A 23,254-nucleotide genomic window follows, 5' to 3' on the forward strand; every position below is an offset into this window, starting at 1 on the left:
GAAAAAATAATAGTAGATACTTTCTATTTTTAATCTCAAAATATTGAGTCAATCATAAGGTTTCAATTTTTGCTAAAAAACATATATTAATCGTTTAGATCTATAATTTGATGAGCTATTTTATTCGACCTTGGTTAGGGATAATAATTTATACAGAATAACAAAAAGTGGATAATGTACAAAGGTCGACGGTTACATTTGTTTGTTCGTTAGTCAAGTTAGTGTTTAACGCAACTTTTAGAGACCATGGCTATATCATGGCGACCAGTTTGTTATTTTTTTGGGGGGGTGGAAGCCTGAGTATCCGAAAAGAACCACTGACCTTCGACAGGAAAATTAGCAATCCTTGTCAATTAAGATCGGAGACGAGCACAGCTCGCTATTAGAGGGGTTCAACTTCAAAACCTCAGAGTTGGCAGGCTAGTGGTCATTGTTGATGAGCTACTTAGACTATTCCGTCGACGAGGCCCCTTTCGTCCACTTTTAGAAAAAGAAAGAGGATTTTTAAAGATTCATTGACTGATTGATGTTTTCTTAACGTACAGTGGCAAATATTTATGCACCACAGGACGAGGAAAAAATTTACCATAAACTCGATGGGTAGATTCTGCAATGTTTGTCTAAAGTAATGAAGGGAGGTTAATTTAGACTGAAACAGGGAAAATAGTAGTAAACAATTCAAAGATAATCCTTCAAGTGTTTTCAAACATTGTTACATCGAAACGAAAGTACGTATGCCAAAAATACATTACAAAATAGCAAGGTTCAACGTCTATGTGTTACAAAGTTTTTTTAGATTAACATAAGGAACCAATATTCATAAACAAACAAACCTTAAAAGTTTAACAAATAGTAATCCCACAAGGAAGTTATTCTCTAATACATGTACACTTTTCTAAAATCACGTGATGCTTAGTATTGGTTTTTCTTATTTATGTTATTAGTTAATATGACAATACAAATAAAATACTTGTATATTTAACATTGATTGCCATCAATCTAAAAGATTGTTTTCACGTATTTATATGTGATCAAGTTAACAAGTTTAAAATGTCTATGGACTCAATAAGCATTATTTATTCGTGTTTCTACATGTTTTTATCAGTTAAAGGCCCAGTCTACCTGAATTCGTGGTAAATAATCAATCAATTATTCATATCAATATCACAGGCATTCCTTACATATTTAAACATGTATTATAAACCTCTAAACAATATCGTTCTATATTGTACTTTAAGAGTTATACAGATATTTTTAAGACTGAAAATACAAATACAGAAAAGGAAATTGCAAATCTTGAAATAATTATGAAATAATTATGAAGGTCCCAAGTACTCATTGAGTTTCTGTTTATTTTATATATCTACACTGGGCCGGCCTGATGTTTTACATTAGGTATTTTTAAAAGTACTTCGAACACTGGCCTGACGAATCGCACAAAATATGGATCATTTAAGCCTAAGGCGCTGATTATTATTTTTTATACATTTACTTCCCGTGTTAGTCCCTGTTAATTTCCAACCCTGCATAGCCAAATTTAGGTTCTATACTGTATTTATAATTGTATAAAAAATAAGGAAATAGTGGTTAATATCCGACTTTAACTCCGTTATTAATCGATAAGCTCTTGGTGGATTCTTGGAAAAGAGGATGTCAGAATTTGTGTTACTGATCTAATAAAAATAATCTATTGTGGAACGGAGCAGGCAACATTTAACTTTGTGTGTTTTTTTAATATCAATTTCGTCATTTTCTTATTTAAGTTGTGTTTGTAAATATTTCATAAGTTTACTTCTTCGTTCATATTATAATAACCCGCACATTTATACCCCGCTGACCCTAAACTTTTGATAGGGGGGACAATAAACCAATAAGAATTTTTTAACAAGCCCCAGTAGTGAAGAAGCAAACTGATAATTTAGTGTTCAATAGTTAGTCATTAGATTTAGTTTAAAACATTATCTTGCTTACCTTTAATTTTTTAAGATCTTTGTGTCCATGTAAAATGGTAACATTTATAAATCGTGTAGTTTTTAGGTTTTTATACACCTATGACTGTGTTGTGTATTTACATTTTAAAACCGAAAGTTAAATTGAAAACACGCATGCGCCGGGAAATGGACAGGTGAGGGGTATGTATAAATATGTGTTATACTTATTGTGTTAGAATGGTGGAGTCCAGTACAAAAAAATAAAAAGAATATATACAAACATTTCAATTAAATATGCAAAGAATTTACGTTTATATCACCTTGTGTCAGTGTATTGATTATTACACCAGGAAGTGTTAATGACAGATCTACAGAATGGAAATGTCCCAAAACGTACATTTGTACTTTCTTTTCAAATGAATTCTTAAACAGTATCCCCTTAGACTGTGTATATTTGTTTTAGCTATGTCTGAATACCAAATTTGTAGATTATATTTTACAACTAAGCTGCTGCTATTTGAATTTGAAGTGAAGTGACTAGACACCTTCCCCCTTTTTCGTATGACGACCAGAATGATTGCATATCATTTGCAGTAATGAACAAAACGCATATTGTGAATGATCTTTTTTCTAAACTGGATAAAGAAAAATAAAGAAACGGAAGATTTTTATTGATTTACTTTAAAAAAAATATATATATCATTCATGTCATTATGATGGTATAGATATCAGATAAACAATGATTATACCCGATCATGAGGGTGGACAGGGGGTACCTATCTCCCACCTCCCGACCCCTAACTCCCACCTCCAACTTTTAGAATCTTTTTTTCTGTCCCACCTATTTTTTGTCTCTTTTGTTCATTTTCGTACTGTGGATATGTACATGTTTAACATTTTTGTTTGTTTGGTGCTATTAATAGACTTATTTAGAATAGAATATTATTTAGACTTAGTGATCATTCCCTAGGCATTGAATTGGAAAGGTACAGAAACATTCCAAGAGCACAAAGATTATGTAAACAAATGTGCAGTCCTAGATGACGAATTTCATTTCTTTTTTGTATTGTGACATTAACATATCATTGCGTTCTATTTTTTTTTGCTTATATAAAAGACTATGTACCATTATTTCAACATCTTGATGCATTTAATAAACTAAAACACATTCTAAACCCCATCCCTGAACTTGTTTGTCATATTGGAGTCTTTATTAAGCAGTCGTTAGAACTGAGGGGGTCAGACCCATGTCAGACAAGCTTAATTATGATTGTGTTTTTTACATAAATTTATAATTGAACTCTTAAAATATGTTCTATTATATTGTATTGTATTACATTGTATTGCATTGTATTTAAAATGCATAATTGTTTGTTTGTATTGCTTGACCCTTATGGGTGTAATTTTGCAATAAAGATTATTAATAGTGTGACCTTTTGTGGAGGAACTTTCGATTATCGTTTAATTGCAACAATATATACTTGGTATGAATCACAATTTGCAGGGTATTTAGAAATTTTCATTTAAATGTCCGTCTTCTGTTCTACCGACGGTCTTCCTTTCAGAAAGTTAATATGTCTGGAAAAGATGTTTAATTCAATGAATAGACACAGCTTATTCAGTTGACCTACTTTTACCCCCCAAAAAGTGTCGTTGACTCTTGCCTTTGTTTGATCTCAATCAAATATAAGTACGTTTTTTTTTAACTGGGTACACCGGTACCAAAACTTTGCTTTTTTTTTATTGTGTGAGGGGTTTCAAAAATTTTTGTTGGAGTTTTGGGGATAAAATATTTCCACATGTGAATATGTATAACTTTGTTTAATGATGCTTGTTTTTCAGCAGACCTTTGGGTTAGTTTCACCAGATCAGCTGGATGTAGAGAATGAAAAGAATGAGAGCCAAAACTCTTCCCAGCTACTTCTCTGAAAGAAGTTTTCCTCTCTAAATGCACGTCTAGGTACCTGATTTTTATTTGTAAATGATTGCTGTCTTGGTAACAAATGAATAGTTAAGGGATGGTTCTATGAACTATACCACCATGTTTAAGAGTTAATGTAGCGGTTTTCAAATAGGGGACTGAGGGGCCAACCACTATGTAGGGGACAGCAATCAATAAATCAGAAAAATGTACAAAAACTCGAAGTATAGCCATAAAGGGAGGCGGTCCCAAGCCCTTTGTTAGAGCTGTAAATACGAAAGATGCAAAACAATAATTTTGTAGCTTCTTATTCATTAATTTCATTTTGTACCTATTTACAGAATGAGTTCTGAAATATAAGTTGGATAAAAAGAAAAATCAATAAAGGAAAAGGGTATAATACAGAATGAGTAAAAAGAGTAAAATCCTTGTAGCAGCAATTGACTTTGGAACAACGTTTTCAGGATATGCATTTTCCTTCAAAACCGATTATGAAAATGATCCAATGAAAATTTCTGTCAATCAACAATGGACAGCTGGTTCTAGAAGCTTGATATCACTGAAGGCACCGACTGTTGTCCTGTTAGACAAATCCAAAAAATTCCTGGCATTTGGATACGATGCTGAAGACAAGTACTCGGAGTTTGCTTTAGATGAAGTTCACCATAATTATTATTACTTTCGTAGGTTCAAGATGTTACTACACGAAACAAAGGTAAATTTATATCTATTGTCTTCATTTCGATTTTAGTTTTATTTTCATATTGAAACCTGTTTTAAGAGACCACTTAAGGGAGAGCTAACTTTACAGGGGCGGATCCAGGATTTTGGAAAGGGGGGGCGTAGTTGTAAAAATTTTTTGGACCTTTTCTGGGCTAAAAAACATAAAATAAGTGTATAATGCACATTTTTAGTGACGGTTCCTAGCGTGGGGTATGTATATATATTATGTATATTATAGTTAAAGTGTAAGCTTGGGTTGGACATTTTTGATGCCGCATTCTCCCCATTAATTGTCTATTATAAAATGATTGAATGGATCTAAAGCTATGTACTAATATATTTGATGTGGGATTTGTCAGTAAAAAATGGACATGGAAAATTCTCGTTTGTTGTATGGTTAGTCAGCATAACCTCACAAATTACTTGTTGTAAACATGATATACGGATATTCAATGAAGTTTATAATACGACCGACACGAACAAAGACAAACAAGCAATTTTTATCCAAATGTTTGGTTGAAATGTTTCACACAACAAGGGAAGTGATGGTTCCAAATCAACCAAAGGCTAGGAAGGAGTCTGAAAATTAAATGACAACGAAGTTGTGAATGACGGTCGACAAATGGAGACATAAAGGCCACACCCAGCAGGCAGGTTGCAGTTGGGCCTTGAAAAAAGTATTCAGTATATCAGTTCGGCGAAACAGACATTCCGGTCAGTTATGGGATTTACATGCAACCCCCTCAAAAAAAAAATAACGCCCGTTTTTTATTCACCATGTTCATTTAATGCTGATTAATTCTGTTGGATTTTTCAGAATTTTTTCTCTAAAATATCTCAGACTGCCCTATCAAATCAAATGGTCCGTACCTTAGACTTTAAATATATCTAGAGCTTACTGACTGGGGATCATTATTCAGCAATGTTATTAATTGGCTGGGGCGTGTGGGGTTAAATATATTTTCGTAGGTAAATAATATTGTCGTGGAACTTTTTTTTTCATGAGAGTGTAATAGAGTATTACATTCTGTTGAGTGGAAATATGAAATAGAAGTCAATACGTTCTTGCTCAATCCTTTGTCGCTTTGAAGGTGGCATGCTTTTCATCCTCCGCCTAAGCAATGTGTTACTGTAATTTGAATTTCAAAATGACTGAGTGACGTTTCAAACGTACTGATCAACTCCACCGTAGCGAAACACATGACTGACATAATCAATAATATATTACGGTAAATACGAGCGAAAAATATCTTTATAAGTAAAGAATTGTCGCATAAAAATTAAATACACGACCGGGAAATGGCAAAGTTCACGAAGTCTAGTCTGATTCATCATTTTACAAAAAAAAAAAAAAAGTTCAAGCAAAGGGGGGGGCGTACGCCCTCTACGCCCCCCTCTGGATCCGCCACTGCTTTATATGATTTTTATTGTACAAATTTTTACGTCATTATGTGCATTTTCTTCCACTTAAAAACCTTCCTCTTGTTAGATTGTTAGTTCAGAAAAGACTTCAGCGGTGTCACTGTGTCTTCATATTTTAATCTATTGTAAATGTTATTCAATAATTTATAATTATTCAATTCTCGAATATGGTCGTTGTGGCATGACGTGGACAATTGACCACTGTGAAAGTATTAAAGATATTTATTTTGGTAAACTTGTATAGATGGGTCTCAGTAAAGTTTATTCAAATTATAATTTTATTAGTCCCCTACCGACGAAGTCGAAGTGGACTTTAGGTTTGCACTCCGTCTGTCTGTCTGTCCATCCATCAGTCCGGCAAATCAGTTTTTCACACTTTTTTCTTCGTTCTTGAAGATATGGTTTTGATATTTGGTGTATTGTTATATCATGACAAGTTACAGATCAAGTTCGAATCTTGTTCCGGTCTGACGATTTTGTGCAGAGTTATGGTCCTTGAACTTAGAAAATTCACTCAAATAATCAGTTTTCCGCACTTTTTTTGTCATGCTTGAAGATACTGATTTGGTGATTGGTATTTAGTTTTATCATGACAAGTTACAGATCAAGTTCGAATTTTGGTCCAGTCTAATGATTTTGTACAGAGTTATATGGTCCTTGGACTTAGAAAATTCACTCAAATAATCAGTTAACCTCACTTTTTTTCGTCATGCTTGAAGATTTTGTTTTGATAATTACTAGTAGTATATAGTTTTATCATGACAAGTTACAGATCGATCAAGTTCGAATTTTGTTCCAGTCTGATGATTTTGTGCAGAGTTATGTTCCTTTGACTTAGAATCTGAAAATTCACTCAAATAATCTATTTTCCACATTTTTGTTCGTCATGCTTGAAGATATTGACTTGATATTTGTTATATAGTTTACAACATGACAAGTTATAGATCAAATTAGCATTTTGTTCCAGTACAATGAATTTTTAACCGGTAGAGGACTATGTATTGCCAGGCAATACTCACAGGATGCTCGAGTGTTCTTGGCCTCTTGTATATTCATTCTGGAGTTTAGTTTATTCAAATTTAAAGCAGTAGAACAGTTTGGTGAATATATGATGATATATATTCGTAAATGACATGCGTTGTTCGTTTATTTATTTATTAAGCATCTTACACGAAAGACGATGGTCAAAGATGATGATGGTAAAGAAATGCCAGCTATAGAAATATTCTCCATGGTTATAAAATATCTAAAGGGTCATTTGTTAGAAACATTGGAAACAAGAGGAACTGGACTAGATAATAACGACATTCATTGGGTGTTAACAGTACCAGCTATTTGGACAGAACCTGCTAAACAGTTTATGAGAGAAGCCGCAGAAAAGGTACCGTGAACCTGTAAACTGATGTATTTTTTACTAACTTATTTTCAATTATCAGCGGAATCAGCATTATTTTGGGCTATATATTTTCATCAGGTTACTTCATATATATGCATATAAATAACCATTACTGTAATTGGTTTGTTTGACGGAATTGGTTACAAACAATTTGACAAAAATATAATTAAGTTACTATAACTAATAAATGAAAGTACACTTTTCAAATTTTTTAGCTGACATAGCAAAAGGTGTAAGTGTAAGCTATCATTTATGTATAAAATTAGGAGGTAAGATTGCCTATGAAAAAACTATACAACGGATTCCAAATAAAAGTGGATTTTTAGTCTGTTAATATTTCATATTTTCATCCAAACTTGACCCAACAAAGCAGGAATAAAGTATAGAAGATCATATGTGGACATTCCCTACTTTGAACTTTTTTAGCGAAAAACATTACCACAAGGAGCAAATGTTGATTATGATTGGTCATTTTCAAATTCCTTATTCTTTGAAAATACATGGCCAACTTTTAATAATTTAAACTTACGAGAACTTGGTCACCCTCGTTCTGTTTACAGATAGAATCAAATAGGTTTTCTAGGATATCATATTTTATCTTCTCTTTGTTTTTAAACTTTACTTCGTCTATTTTAATCGAACTTGACAGAAATTATGTTTGCTTTTATAAAAATAAATTCAGATCTGATAACACTTTGCTGCAAAAGACAACATTAAAAGTTTTCAAATTTCATGTTTTTTTTGGTTCATGGCCAATTCTTTTAAAACTTTATTGGTAGATGAGTATGAGATCTTTAAAAGGGACTCGGTTAGCAGATTAAAAAAATTAATCGATGTTTTTTCAGATTTTTCAGTAAACTGCACATTGCTAGAAAACAAAGAAATATTGATGCCATCATTAAATACGTTAATATAAAAGTAATAGAAATAGACAGTAAAAAATTAAAAAACCTTGATTAATTTTTATGCCCCCGCCGTAGTTTTGTTACCCTTGTCCGTCTGTATGTACGTTCGTACGTCCCAAAATTGGTTTCCGTTCTCTAACTTTAGTTTGCCTCAACCAAATGTTATGAAACTTATACACAGTGCGTATTACCACAAAACACAGATCAAGTTTGAATTTTGGTGGCGTCACTTTAACCGTTCTAGAGTTATGCCCCTTTATAAATGGAAAAATTGCAAAATTTTTAGTTTCCGTTCTCTAACTTAAGTTTGCCTCAACCAAATGATATGAAACTTGTACACAATGCTTATTACCACAAAACTCAGATCAAGTTTGAATTTTGGTGGCGTCACTTTAACCATTCTAGAGTTATGTCCCTTTATAAATTGAAAAATTGCAAAAAAAAATATTTTCTTTTAAATATCAAGTAATTTTTAAAATTGGAGTTATCTTCCTTTGTAGTTGAATCAACTACAATCAATGCTTTATACAATGCATTGTTTAATTTTTACTTCCACTGATAAAACACAGATCAAGTTGAATTTGGGTAGTGTCACTTTAACCATTTTTGAGTTATGCCCCTTTATGAATCGAAGGATTGCAAAATTTTTAGTTTCTATTCTGTAACTTAAGTTTGCCCCAACCAAACATTATGAAACCTATACACAATATTCATTACCACAAAAATAAGATCAAGTACAAATTTTTTGTTTCCGTTTTCTAACTTTAGTTTGCTACAACCAAAAGTTATGAAACTTATACACAATGCTTATTACTACATAATACAGATTAAGTACGAAATTTGATGGCGACACTTTTACCATTCTTGAGTTATGTCCCTTTATAAACATAATTTTTCGTTTCCGTTCTCTAACTTTAGTTTGTCTCAACCAAATGTTATAAAACTTATACACAACCCTTCTAGAGTTATGCGTGTTTACAAATAGAAAATTGCTGAATTTTTAGTTTCTGTTCTCTACTTAAGTTAGCCTCAACCAAATGTTATGAGACTTACACACAATGCTTATTACCACAAAACTCAGATCAAGTTCAAATTTGGGTAGCGTCACTTTTACCGTTCTTCAATTATGTCCCTTTATAACTATATGATATGCAAGCGGAGGCATCACCTGTGTCCATATGTGGACAGTGAGTCACACTATCCACATTTATTTTTTAATCTGCTAACCGAGTCCCGGTGGTCAATGGTGGTACATATGTTCAAGGGTCCTTGACACCACACGTAAGTACCTGAAAGTTTCCGAATATGACCTTGCTTTCGCCAGGAAATTTGATTTTTTTTCTTGATTGAAACGATAGCTGAATAAGGTTGTCATGGATCGACAAACATATGCATGGATTCGATAGAATATTCGTTTGAGAAGAGATTGAGTGACTTTGTAAGGTATATGGCCAGATAGAAATAATTATAATATTTTTTCATTTAAAGAAGGTTGTGCAATTCAAAATGGCGACTTGGATCCCTTTAGGATTTTTCAGTATACGGATGTGGATAGTAAACTGCACATTGCTAGAAAACAAAGAAACATTGATGCCATCGTTAAATACGTTAATAAAGTAATAGAAATAGACAGGAAAAAATTAAAAAAACATTGATTAATTTTTTTGTAATCTGCTAACCGAGTTCCTGTGCTTCGTTACCAATTTTTCTCCACAAAAATGTGTTGGTTATCTCCTAAATATGCAGCTAGACGTTTCTCGGACTTTAAGCACCCTTTATTCCACAAATCAAATAAATGAAGTCATTTAACAAAAAAAAATTACCTTACAAGCTCCCTAGCTCAAGCCGTGTGGTCATTTGTGATATCACCGATGGCTAATAACGAATTGCCATAAAGACCCCTCATATTTTACCCCATGTAAGTTTTATTCACATTGGCCGAGTTTCAAGTACTTGTATTATTTTAAAGAGCTTGTTATCAGCTATTACGTCTAACACAAAACAACCTTTATTATTGTAATTTATTTAAATAGGCTGGTATTAGTGGTGAACAACTTAGTATTTGTTTGGAACCAGAGGCAGCATCCTTATACTGTCAACATTTACCAATAGAAAAACTAAAGGATAAAGATGGTATAGGCAGTGAATTTACGGCATCCGGAAAAGGGTCCAAATACATGGTTATAGACTTGGGAGGTAGGTTAGATTAAAGTAAAACAGACAGAATTTGCTCAATTAGACTTGCTTACGATCAGAACCAACATTTTTGAACCAATAGATACATACAAAACAGACATGGGAACAATTTATCCCTAAAGTACATACTTAAAAAGATAATAATTCAGTATGGCTCATTGAAAGTATTTCTACTAAAGTCTTATCAACATAGGCTTTTTAACCGGATTTTCGAAGGAAATATCGGTTATTGATTTGGGGATGTACAGCGGGCGAGCGGGCGGGCGGACGGGCGGCTGCCAAACAGTGTCTCTTCAATTACATAAAAACGCTGTGATGATTTTTTTTCAAATTTAGATATGTTGTTTCTTGTGATTAAATGAAGGTCTAGTTCAATTTTCACGATTTTAGTATTTCTCCTTTTTGAGTTATCGCCATTTTTAATATCCAAAAGTGGTATTTTTAAATATTTTTCTCTTGTTATCATATTATGACTAAGTTTATGGTAAATGTCTTATCTCACAATAAAGATTGGAGTGACAGATCTATTTGAAAATTTTCTATTTCCTAAGTGGTGATGATTATAAGCTATATTATTAGACATTTTGAAGATTATTACATTATTAATTATTATATATGTACAGTTAGAGTACTATGTTAAACCATAGTTCTGTTCAAAGGGAAATAACCCTTCAGATTTGCAAGTATAATTTTCATTATTAATTAGATCTGGGAAATATCTTAGCATATGATAATCATTGGAGTGACAGATTTATTTGAAAATTTTCTGTTTCTGTAGGACTGTATATATAAAGTTTGAAATTTACTAGTAGGACTGTATAAATGAAGTTTGAAATTTACTGTTCATTATTAGACATTTTGTAGATAATTAAGTCTCCCTAAACCATATATATTCTTACCCCCAACCACCTTCAATTTGTGAATGTGCTTTTATCTTGTAAACGGTCGAGATCCCAACCCCTATACCATATATATTCTTGTATGGGACAATAAAACAAATCAAATGAAATATTGGGGGAGTCCCAGGGTTCATCCCCACACCCTTCTTTTTAAAAACTTGTAAACAGCCAAGATCCCCACCCCGAAACCATATATATTCTTGTATGGGACAATAAAACAAATCAAATGTAATAAAAGGCTAGTCCCCTGGGGTCACCCCCACCCACTCCTGTTTGATAACTTGTAAACGGTAAAGATCCCCACCCTGAAACCATATATATTCTTGTATGGGACAATAAAACAAATCAAATGAAATATAGGGGAAGTCCATGTGGGTAACCCCCAACCCCCTTCTTTTTGATAACTTGTAAATGGTCAAGATCCCAACCCCGAAACCATATATATTCTTGTATGGGACAATAAAACAAATCAAACGAAATATAGGGGAAGTCCAGGGGGTCACCTCCACCCCCTTCTTTTTGAAAACTTGTAAACAGTCAAGATCCCCACCCCGAAACCATATATATTCTTGTATGGGACAATAAAACAAATCAAATGTAATAAAAGGCGAGTCCCCTGGGGTCACCCCCACCCCCTCCTGTTTGAGAACTTGTAAATGGTTGAGATCCCCACCCCTAAACCATATATATTCTTGTATGGGACAATAAAACAAATCAAATGGAATATAGGGGAAGTCCCCTGGTGTAACCCCCAACACCCTTTTTTTGAAAACTTGTAAACGTCAAGATCCCCACCCCAAACCATTTATATTCTTGTATGGGACAATAAAACAAATCAAATGAAATAAAAGGCGAGTCCCCTGGGGTTACCCCCACCCCCTCCTGTTTAAGAACTTGTAAACAGTCGAGATCCCCACCCCTAAACCATATATATTCTTGTATGCAACAATAAAGGGGAGAGTCTCCTGGGGGAACCCCCCCCCACCCCTTTTTTTGAGAACTTGTAAACGGTCGAGATATCCACCCCTAAACCATATATATTCCTGTTCTTCGTCATTTCAAGAAGATTTGAATGACATACAGGGTCAATCCATAGGCGTCGATTATGCATATCACAAACCAATTTGTACTGGACTTTGCCCGATGTCAGGTGACCATGGGAATGACGAATTATTGGAGCTTTGTTTGGGAGACTTCGTAACAGCATCCTGTTACAATTATTTCTTGATTTCTTGTTACTGATAAGTTTTATAGATTTTGAAAAGACATTATATTAATTAGTTAATGATAAATAAAATTTTGGATTTTTTTCTTCTTTTCTTTGGTAAATTGTTTGAAGAATTTTGTGGCAAGTTTGTTTGTTATTCTGTAAAAACTAATTTTCTGAATGCTATATATTTTTTTTTTTGATGAAGTAAACTCCTTTAAAAACTAAGCTTATATTGTCTATTAATAAACATATATTTAGATTTCTGATTTTGGGCCCAGTTTTCAAGTTGGTCCAAATCGGGGTCCAAAATTAGACTGTGTTTGATTTCTACATAAATTGAATATATATATAGGCTTCTTTGAAATGCTTAATCTAAACCTGTATTTCCTTTCATTATTAATAAGATAATACCATATTGAGGTCCAAAAGGTCCTAAATTAAACTTTTGATTAATTTCATCAAAAATTCTTTGGTTCTTTGATATGCTGATTCTAACAATGTTTGAGTGTTAAATCATATCTAATTTTAGAGAACTTAGTCATCACTGGTTGTTGTTATTATATTATTGATTATAATTTGAAAAATTGCATCATATCTTATTTTAGAGAACTATTTATCCAGTTTGAGTTATTTCCCTTTGCACAGAAAATATTATGGATAAAATTAACCTGTGTTTCATTTCAATATAAATTAAATACATGTATATATAGGGTTCTTTCAAATGCTGAATCTAAACCTGTATTTGAATATTAGATTTTTGGGCCCAGTTTTCAAGTTGGTCCAAATCAGGGTCCAAAATTAAACTTTGTTTGATTCAACAAAAATTGTATTTATGGGGTTCTTTGAAATGCTGAATATAACCATGTATTTAGAGATTTTGGATTGTAGGCCCCTTTATCAAATTGGTCCACATTGAGGTCCAAAGGGTCCTAAATTAAACTTTTGTCTGATTTCATCAAAAATTGAATTATTGGGGTTCTTTGATATGCTGATTCTAATATGTACTTAGATTTTAGATATTGGACCATAATAGGTAAATATATGTCCATACTTGCTCAACTGTTCAGGGTTCGACCTCTGCAGGAAAATCCGGTTTGCAGTCACTCTGACAGCCTCTTGTTATATAATAAATCGTGATCTTTGTCGAAACACCGGCATCTAGGCTGATGCGAATCTCAGGCTAAATGTTCCGACGAAGTATTGTACCTACAAAAATTCTAAAGACTGTGTATATCATTTACTGCTATATAATCAGATCTACTTGATTATAATTTAAAGCTCCATCTAGAACAGATTCAATATAAAAGCTATATCATGCTCTTTACTCTCCTTTCAATGCTTATGTTGTACTGTAACACCAATGTCCCAGGTTAAGGGGAGGGTTTGGCGCCAGCAAACATGTTTAACTCCGCCACATTCTGTATGTGCCTGTCCCAAGTCAGGAGCCTATGATTCAGTGGTTGTCGTTTGCTGCTGTATATCATATTTGTTTTTCGTTTATTGTTTTGTACATAAATCAGGCCGTTAGTTTTCTCGTTTGAATTGTTTTACATTTGTCATTTCGGGCCCTTTTATAGCTTACTATGCGGTATGGGGTTTGCTCATTAATGAAGGCCGTACGGTGACCTATAGTTGTTATCTTCTACGTCATTTGGTCTCTGGTGGAGAGTTGTCTCATTGGCAATCATACCACATCTCTTTATTTTTATATATATTAAACTGATATTTAAAAAAATATATTTCAGGTGGAACAGCTGATATAACATGCCATCAGAAAGACGCCGAGGGTAGCCTTCGAGAACTACAGAAACCAAGTGGGGGTTCATGGGGTGGTACGCGTGTAGATGAAGCTTTCAATCAGCTTCTTATTAAAATTGTTGGTGCACATCATTTTAGAACTTTTCAAGAGAAAAATAAAGCTGATGCATTAGATATCTTAAGAGAAATGGAAACAAAGAAGAGGAACATTAAAAACGACACCGAAGGAAAGGTCACGTTAAAAGTTCCCGTTTCACTAATTCAGTCATTTGAAAAAGAAACGGGAGAGGAAATCAAAGACGTAATAAAACAGATGGCATATGCAGGCAAAATGACATGGGTTGGAGATAAGTTAAGAATGGAGGCAAATCTTTTCCGAGCATTGTTTAATGAACCGAAGACTCAATTGGTAAACCACGTGAAGTCTTTATTGGCTAAAAGCTCATTAAAAGATGCAGGCACGCTATTAATGGTCGGGGGTTTTTCCGAGTCTCCCATAATGCAGTCGGCAATTAAAGATGCGTTTCCAGACAAGAAAGTCGTCGTTCCAGATGAAGCTGGTTTAGCCGTTTTGAAAGGTGCCGTTATGTATGGGCACCAACCTCAAACAATTTCCGTCAGAATATCGAGATATACGTATGGAATTAACATTTCTCCGCCATTTAAATCCGGTGAACATTCCCCAGAAAGACGTGTTAGCATTGAAGGTACAGACAGAGTTAAAGACGTTTTCAAGAAGTACATAGAAGCCGACCAAACACTGAAAGTTGGCGAAGCTGTCAGTGGCCGTCACGTCACAATAAAGAAACGCCAAAAAGAAATGCTTTTAAAAATCTTTGCGACTGAAGACAGTAATCCTCGTTATGTCACAGATAAAGGTTGCGAGTATTTGGGAAAGGTTGTCATCCAACTGCCGGAAGTCGACGAAAAGCTGAAAGTTGATGTGAAAATGATTTTTGGAGAAACTGAACTTATGGTTGAAGCAAAGGAATCGACCACTGGTTCTACGTACAAATCATTCTTTGACTTTTTATAGACGAGTTGAGCTTTTATATTCGTTTAACAATTGTTTACAGTGTGATGTTGAGAAAGATAGCGGACGTTGAACGCAATGATAGTAGACATACATTTGAATTATCACTTTGACATTAAAATATTAAAATTAGGCCGAGATATTCAGTTTTTGAAAAATCTAGCATTTTAAAAAGTTTTCACAGTGACTTTAAACAAAACATCCTTTTACCATTACTCTCCCTTTTGGTATTTCTCTGTGCACTTTAGATTGCAGTCTTATGTTTCATACACTAAGAGAGGGTCTTGATGGGGTTTACAGAATAGAGAATAATGGAACAATACTACAGAATAAGGGGTAAAAAAATAAAGAATAGAACAAAATAGGCAAAAAAAATAAAAAAAAATAAGAATAATGGGGTTTTAGAATATAAAGAATAGCGAATAATGGGCAAAAAATATAAAGAATCGAGAAAAATGGCTTGAAAAATTAAAGAATACAGAATTGTGGGACTCCTCATCCAAACCTTCCTAAAAGACCAATATTTGAATTTAATAAACAACTTTATGGTATGACAACCATACGTCTTCATTTTTTTCGTCCTGCATTTACATGAAAATTTCCCACAGGATAATAAGGCAAAAACAGCAATAAACTTGAAATAATAAAGGGAAATATTTTTGGTGGTCACTCTTTCTACCCTTCGTCCTTACAATTGTAATTGTTATTATTTCTCCTCGAAGTCGACATGTACGAACCAAGATCCTTAACCTACTAAAATCTTGTAAACTCAATTATGATGGTTTTTGTTGGATTTCGATTTGTTTAAATTGAAAGTCCTGTGGAAAGAGACCTAAATAGTGGGTATAATAACAACGTATTTCATATAGAACGTAACCACTAGAAAAGTAAGCGTATAATAATATCTCATATTGCACTAGTGCAAATAAAGCTTCTTCTAAAGCTTTATTAACGTCGTCAGTGACAACACATATTTTTTAAGCAGTATTTCAATCTAAGCTATTAAATAAAAATGATATTGCATGAATATTAAGGAATATAATGAATCTTAGGATATATATTGCACTTGCAAGCTCGTGCAATATAAAACTACTTTGAACAATATTCACCAATATTCGTGCAATAACTCTTATATTACTACGAGATGTGATAAAGAAATGCAAACTATAGGTCTTCCAGCATTTTACAAACACCCCAATGTCACAAAAGAATAAAAGAAAAAAAGTAAAGAGTTTTATTTTTTTTTTCCACACCAATCTGACTAACTTGAAAATTATGTCACCATCCAATATCATGTTTCAATTTATACCGACGTATACATTTCGATAGGCTTTTAATAATGCATTTGTTTAGGAAACAATTTGTGAATATCAAGCTTCAAAAATTTGGTTAGAAATTCTAATAATTCTTGATAAAAATGCTTCAACTTTTTCGGACATATTGCATTCATTTGGAAGATATTTAACCATTATTTACGTAACGAAACAGACACGGTGAGTACCGAGTATTTAGTTGTGGAATTAGTGTCAACTATAAAAGGTGTTACATGAAGTGAGAATCGGAGGCACAATTTTCGTGTGAGGTAACAACTAGTAAATTTTGGAGCTCCATGGCAGAGAGAAAGAGTATGAATAATAGGAGATGTGGGGAACATGTCAATGAGACAGCGAACCAACAACACAAAATTCCAAAAGACATGTAATCATGGCTAACAAACGGTTTTCCACAAACAATGCATATAGATTAACGTTGATTAAGTGTACAAACGATAGTTTTTATCCATATTTGTAAATGACCTAATAGTCGATCATCAATGTCTCCCAGTTTTGTCTTCTTTTATTTTATTTTTTTGGGGGTGAGGGGGGTCATGGAATCTGAAATTGACCCAGACGAATACAAAATTATGAACATCTTTTGAGTAGTTGAAGTGTATTATATTTTATGATTAGTGGATATGGTTATTTATTTTTTAACTTTAAAAGACTAGCGTCAAAGTAAGTTAATATCTATGATAACGAGTGACATACAATCAGATTACGTCCACGTTCATATTTCACATACTAAATGACCTTCAATTTATAGTATATAATTGACATAAATCATGTATCTTTCAAAAAGATTCAAGCCACTCTGATCTATATTAAACGCTTCATTGAATAAGATTACGTTTAACGTCCGAGTTTAGTGAGTTCTATACTAATTGGCCTTTAATAATATAGGCTGCATCTTTCGAAGTACAGCAGCATCCAAAAACTCTCACATGTTTTATACGTCATTAATTTGTATTAAGTTTGAAATTTAGTTTTATCATATATTTATGAGGTTCATCACCAATTTGGGGACGTGTCTTGTACACGTACTTTGTTAATTCTAAATAATCACTAAAACAAAAATTTTCTAACTTATTTTCTCAACATGCACCTCACTTTTTTCTAACGGTACTTGACTAATAAACCCATCATAGATACCAGGATTAAAATTTTGTACGCCAGACGCGCGTTTCGTCTACAAAAGAATCACCAGTGGCGCTCGAATAAAATTTAAAAAGGCCAAATAATTAAAGCACGAAGTTGAAGAGCATTGAGGACCCAAAATTCCAAAAGGGTTTTGCTAAATACAGCTAAGGTAATCTATTCCTGGGATAGAAAATCCTTAGTATTTCGAAAACTTTGAAGTTTGGAAGTTTGGAAAACAGTTATTTTGTTATTATGACCATATCAATGATAATTCATGTCCACACAGAAATGCTGACCACTGGGGTGGTGATACTCTCGGGCTCCCGGGGAGAAAACCTCCACCAGAAGTCGCATCGACCAAGTGGTTGTAAAAGACTCATCTTAGATACCAGGATTAAAATTGTGTACGCTCGTTTCGTCTACAAAAGACTCATCAGTGACGCTCGAATAAAAAAAATTAACAAGGCCAAGTAAAGAAAGTATTTAAAATCATTTGGAATACATAGCCTGCGTATCAAACCTTTGAAATTTGACGTTCCCTGCTTCAGAATTGCATGTTGATGGATTTAATATTTGTTGAATATCTAAACAATTAATATTTTCGTATGATAAAAGAACATGTCTATTTTTTGTTTAAAATGACAATGTTGTGTACATATTGAAATTTACACATGCGTTAAATACAACTTGTACGTTTTAGTCGATTAAATGTATGTGTGAAACATTGGTTGCAGCATACCAAAGGTCCAGATTACAATCAGAACAAGGTACACTCTATAGACACAGTTATGTCGAATGTCTTTTGTTGATTTGTAGTTTAATATTAACAATACAAGAATTATTACAATAACATTCAATAATATTTATATAATTTGACATTTTATCTTGATTTGATGGTAGTGTTCCGTCATGGTTTGCTTCTCGTGAGTTATTGAACTGGATGTTTTTTTTAGATAATTGTTATCTTCGCCAAACACGGTGGAATTATTTGTGGTAATGGCACTTCGACATCAGGTTTGTAATTCAACTTAAAATCATATGTGGAAAGGGGATACTTTATGAAACTTTGAAACTTTAAGACAGTATGCGGAAATGAAAAAAAACGATTGCATCAAAATGGTTACCGTTACAAAGTTCTGATTATTAGATGAGAACAGTAACATCTAGGATTATTCTGTCCTGCTCCAATAAGTTTTACCATATTAATAAAGAGTTGTCAAGAGCACGATAATACATTAATAAAGCAAAATTGTATTTTTTTGTCTTTATTGTCGTAAACTTTGACACATTTATTTTTGAACTTCTTGATTCCAGAAAAGTTCCAGTAGTGCATCTTCAAAATCAAGGCGGACGGCAATCATTAGACTCTTGAGACAAGTCAAAGATGCATATACTATTGAAAAGATCAAACAGGCTAAAGGAGAGTATGAAGGACTACTGGCAGCGGATCAGAGATTTCAAATATACCCAGGGAAAGTAAGTTGTTGTATTCATATTATAGAATTAAACGTTCAGATTTCTGCATTTATTAACTATAACTGTCGGATGGAATTTTGAAGACATTGGTTATGATATGTTTAAACTATAATTACTCCTTCCTTAATTATGTTGTTTATACAATTAGCGATTTCTTATTATCTTTATGCAGCATAAGCAGGCGACGGATCTTGAACATCTTATTGATTACGTAGAACGTTCATTATTGTTTTATTAATAAATAAAATGAAATGTTGGTTGTACAACAATACTTCCAGAAATCAGCATAGGTCTTCAACAATGGACATGTGTCACCACTTTTTATTTAATTTCATAACAGCATTTAGTACTTGATGTTTATTTGTCTTTTAGGAATTCTTAGCTGTAGAGAAGCAGGGTGTGGACAGAATTGAAGCATTAGCTCCCTTGCAAAAACATGCCAATGTTCTATATGAAATGTTAACCACCGATAGAAACGGTGTTCCTGTACAGAAAGAAGCACAAGATGAGCTATGTCGACTCCTGGTTGTAAAGGAAGCATTTGATCTTATTTCAGCAAAGCAGGTTATAAATTTTATTTCTTAATTATTTTTTTTTAACTTTGAAGTTTCATGTACGAAGATCATCCTTTATTACGACGTTTTTCTTAATTTAAGCTCGGATTCCTTTTATCTCCTGTACATGTAATATGGTTATGAGGTGATATTTTTGTGTGATTTTTTTTACCTGGTTAATGTTTATGACGTATGTTGTTTTTTTTTTTTTTTTTATTTTACTATTTCTTCTTCGACTGATTGAAATATTTATCTTCGACTGATTGAAATATTTATAGTCGATAATTACACATAAACTGTGTCCTTACAAAAGTTATTATTATACGTTCATTGTTTAAATTCAGCAGCTAACTGCATTATAAACATGTTATAGTTAGATGAAAAGAAACGGTCTCGGTTGTGTGAGTTACCAGATACTGTGACTATACCATTAGAAGATTATGAAGACATGAGAAGAAAAATGAGACTCCAGAAGCTAGAACTCGATGAATTAAATTCTAGGTAATATTTGCTTATTTTATTCATTACGAATACAAGTTGTCTTATTGGTAATCATATCACATCGTTAAATTTTGAAATGTTTCGCAAAAGAATATTCAGCGAATGGCATAAAATATAAAAGAATCTTCAATTCATTAAGATATTCATTCGTATTAAATTTGGCTTAAAGAGAATATATCTGTAGCATGAATTGAAGCACATCATTTTATAGTTTTCCAAGGTCAATAATTCGCGCTCATTCGAGTCTACCCAGACAATTGTGAAGAAATTTATAAAACTCTTTTATATTTACATATGTAGGTCAAGTAGAAGACAACACCACGGACATTACATAGAACTTGGTACTGGTAATCCCATACGACCTACAAGAATAGGAGATATTTATGATGGTTTGTTTGACATACAATGGCATGAAGCACTTCCAATAGCGATGGGACTGTATCCAGAAGAATCAGAAGCATTTATATTTCTTAGAGATATGCTTTTGGTATGGTTTATATATATATTAAAAACCTGCAATTTCAGATACATTTTGGTTATTTGTAAAATATTGTATTTTACATTTACATCAAAGCTAAGATAAAACCATACGACAGTACAAATAAAATAGAATAAAACAAGTTGAACCGCGAAATGCTCAATAATGCTATCCCCCTAATATATAAGTATTATGTTAACAGGAAATTGATGAGTGATAAACATGAACATGCATCACATAATATAGCATGCTCAACTGAAGCTTGATACTAAGTTTCTGGAAGCTCTGATTTGTAATTCATGAGAAAAATGCGACATAAGTTTGAAAGAACAAACGGAAGAAAAAAGTCCACATAACACGGAACTGAAAAAACAAAGATTTAGTATTTCTAACCACATAAAAAAACGGAAGAGAACGTAGATCCTGCACCACTAAAGGCACCATTCGTCTGGATCGAATAAAAATCAAGTGTTTTAAAACTTCATTAAACGGAGTACACTAACAAACTTGGGAAGGTAGATAACATCACTTATCTGAAAGGAAATAAGAAAACCTCTGAAACTGGAAGCTGTTAAGATTTCCATTATCATGAAAAAGCATACCAATAGTCTTTCAAATACAAAGAAATTGCCTATTTTGATAAACAGAAGATGCAAGAACCTCTCAAATATACATTTTATGACACAAGCTATAACATTGGTAAAATGACCCGGTCTTCATGCTTTAAATTTTCATATAAAAAAATGGAGTTAAATAAAAACATTTTTTTTAAAGATTATTTTTATTAAAACATATACACTAATATGTCTCATATATTTTAATGTAGAAAGGAAGCTACCTACTGTGTTTTCATTTTAGAAAGCCTACGACTTTAGTTCAGACATTGCTAGAGACGAACAGGAGAAATTAGTTAGCCATCTTAATAAATCTGTTTTAGAACCTACTTTACACATGGAAGGACAAGTAAGGTTAATCTACACATGACATGATGTTAAATCAGTAGTTTCATTTTGCTTGTATTTGATGTTTGTATATTGCAAACATTTAAGGCTCAAAACAAAATATCAAGTATATCTCACTCCTCCGTAAATAAGAATTCAAAACTTAAATAACTGTGAGTGTGTTATGTATTTTATTTTCTCAAGAACTGGTACATGCAATTGAAAGTATAATATCTCCATTTATATTTGTAGGAATATCGTAAAAGGGCCAAAGATGATGCTGAAGTCACTGAGCAGAACGAAATGTATGCTAAAGAAGTAAGAAAAGCGACGGCTATGAAATCTTTACCGTCTCTCTTTTCTGTAAGTATGTTTTTTGAAAATTCCTTTTCAGCATTCTAAACCACCTGAATCTGTCACATTTACCTTTAAAATATAAATTAGTACTTAACGCAAATATGTTTGTACTGTATATACGGAAGAAGCAGTTACATGCACATATTAAATTTTAACATTGGAGATATATACACACGCTTTTGCGATTTTATACACATGGTTCTTACGAAAATCGAGAAATTAAATTCGTTCTTATATGGACCAAACAGGCCGTACTTTGACCTATTATTGTTAACTTTTTATACATTGTGACTTGGATGGAGAGTTGTCTCATTGGCACTCATACCACATCTTCTTATTTATACATACAGGTACACATATTGGTTTTTTTATGTCCGACTCTCGTTCAGTTTTATTTTTGTCGCAGAGTATTATACTTTACTTTTGTCATTTCACTTTTTGTTTTTATTTCAGCTTTTTAAAAAGCTCTACCTCCAGGAAAACCTGAACTGGTCCGAATTTCAGCTTGTCGATAGACTAAATAACTATTTGGATAAATGTGTTGAGATAACATGGTTAATGAGTGTTCATGATCCACCTCTGAGATTTGTATTAGCCAGACGTGATGAGCAAATCGACATGAGTAAATTTATGTATTTTCGGGTAAAAGGCAAGGTGACAGAATATACAATTTGGCCGGCACTAGTTTTATATCATGGTGGTCCAGTGATACGGCATGGCCATGTCGTTCCAAAACGGCCTTCCAAATGAGTTAAAAACAGAAATCGAAAGTGCAATATAGTATTTACTTGGCTTCAGTCAGTTCAGTGTCTATTAAACATAAAAGGTGTTTTTAAATGTATAAATGTTAGACGGAAATCAAAAGATCTACAACACCAAAATAACACATCGTGCAGTATTTCAATGCTTATATTATTACTTGCTGGTATAAACAGATATCGAGACTAAATGAATTGTTTAAATATCAAAGGGATGTTCTTGTTCCAATAACATTTCATGTGAAATACCATTGGTTCGTCTTGATATAGTATTTAAATTGTATGATTTTGACACTAGAGTTTTGTGGACAACATCTTAACAAAAATAAGTCAATGTTA

At 32.9% G+C, this 23,254-nt stretch overlaps 3 protein-coding genes across 5 annotated transcripts in view; 2 read left to right on the forward strand and 1 right to left on the reverse strand.

Annotated features, from left to right (window-relative positions):
* LOC127715540 (uncharacterized) overlaps window positions 1-2,082 on the reverse strand; it is a 35,409-nt gene extending 33,327 nt beyond the window's left edge. Inside the window, exon 1 of one of the 3 annotated variants that reach the window (XM_052221627.1) lies at window positions 1,972-2,065. The gene's annotated coding sequence lies outside the window, so the exon portion shown is untranslated. Of the gene's footprint in view, window positions 1-833; window positions 933-1,971 lie in introns of those variants that run through there. The other 2 variants (XM_052221629.1, XM_052221630.1) reach the window with 2 other exon arrangements.
* On the forward strand, window positions 2,014-15,527 carry LOC127715541 (heat shock 70 kDa protein 12A-like). Its single transcript, XM_052221631.1, has 5 exons — window positions 2,014-2,132; window positions 4,194-4,567; window positions 7,160-7,378; window positions 10,332-10,494; window positions 14,349-15,527. Exons 2-5 carry the CDS (start codon window positions 4,259-4,261, stop codon window positions 15,395-15,397), a joined length of 1,740 nt encoding a protein of 579 aa, XP_052077591.1. The 5' UTR covers window positions 2,014-2,132; window positions 4,194-4,258; the 3' UTR covers window positions 15,398-15,527.
* A 145-nt stretch (window positions 15,528-15,672) lies between these two features.
* LOC127715543 (uncharacterized) lies at window positions 15,673-23,254 on the forward strand. The gene is made up of 8 exons (XM_052221632.1): window positions 15,673-18,864; window positions 19,165-19,326; window positions 19,699-19,890; window positions 20,254-20,381; window positions 20,682-20,868; window positions 21,718-21,822; window positions 22,053-22,163; window positions 22,611-23,254. The coding sequence occupies exons 1-8, from the start codon at window positions 18,847-18,849 to the stop codon at window positions 22,905-22,907; spliced, it is 1,200 nt and encodes a 399-aa protein (XP_052077592.1). The 5' UTR covers window positions 15,673-18,846; the 3' UTR covers window positions 22,908-23,254.

The sequence above is a fragment of the Mytilus californianus genome, unplaced genomic scaffold, assembly GCF_021869535.1.
Source record: "Mytilus californianus isolate M0D057914Y unplaced genomic scaffold, xbMytCali1.0.p SCAF_9, whole genome shotgun sequence".
In the NCBI taxonomy this organism is placed as follows: domain Eukaryota; kingdom Metazoa; phylum Mollusca; class Bivalvia; order Mytilida; family Mytilidae; genus Mytilus; species Mytilus californianus.

Bases quoted from the DNA above. Each gene is read 5' to 3' on its own strand.
- LOC127715543 (XM_052221632.1), top strand. The intron at 19,891-20,253 runs GTTATAAATTTT...AACATGTTATAG, and splicing joins ATCTTATTTCAGCAAAGCAG to TTAGATGAAAAGAAACGGTC. The intron at 21,823-22,052 runs GTAAGGTTAATC...TTATATTTGTAG, and splicing joins CTTTACACATGGAAGGACAA to GAATATCGTAAAAGGGCCAA.
- LOC127715541 (XM_052221631.1), top strand. From the start codon at position 4,259: ATGAGTAAAAAGAGTAAAATCCTTGTAGCAGCAATTGACTTTGGAACA. The intron at 4,568-7,159 runs GTAAATTTATAT...TTATTTATTAAG, and splicing joins TGTTACTACACGAAACAAAG to CATCTTACACGAAAGACGAT. The intron at 7,379-10,331 runs GTACCGTGAACC...TTATTTAAATAG, and splicing joins TGAGAGAAGCCGCAGAAAAG to GCTGGTATTAGTGGTGAACA.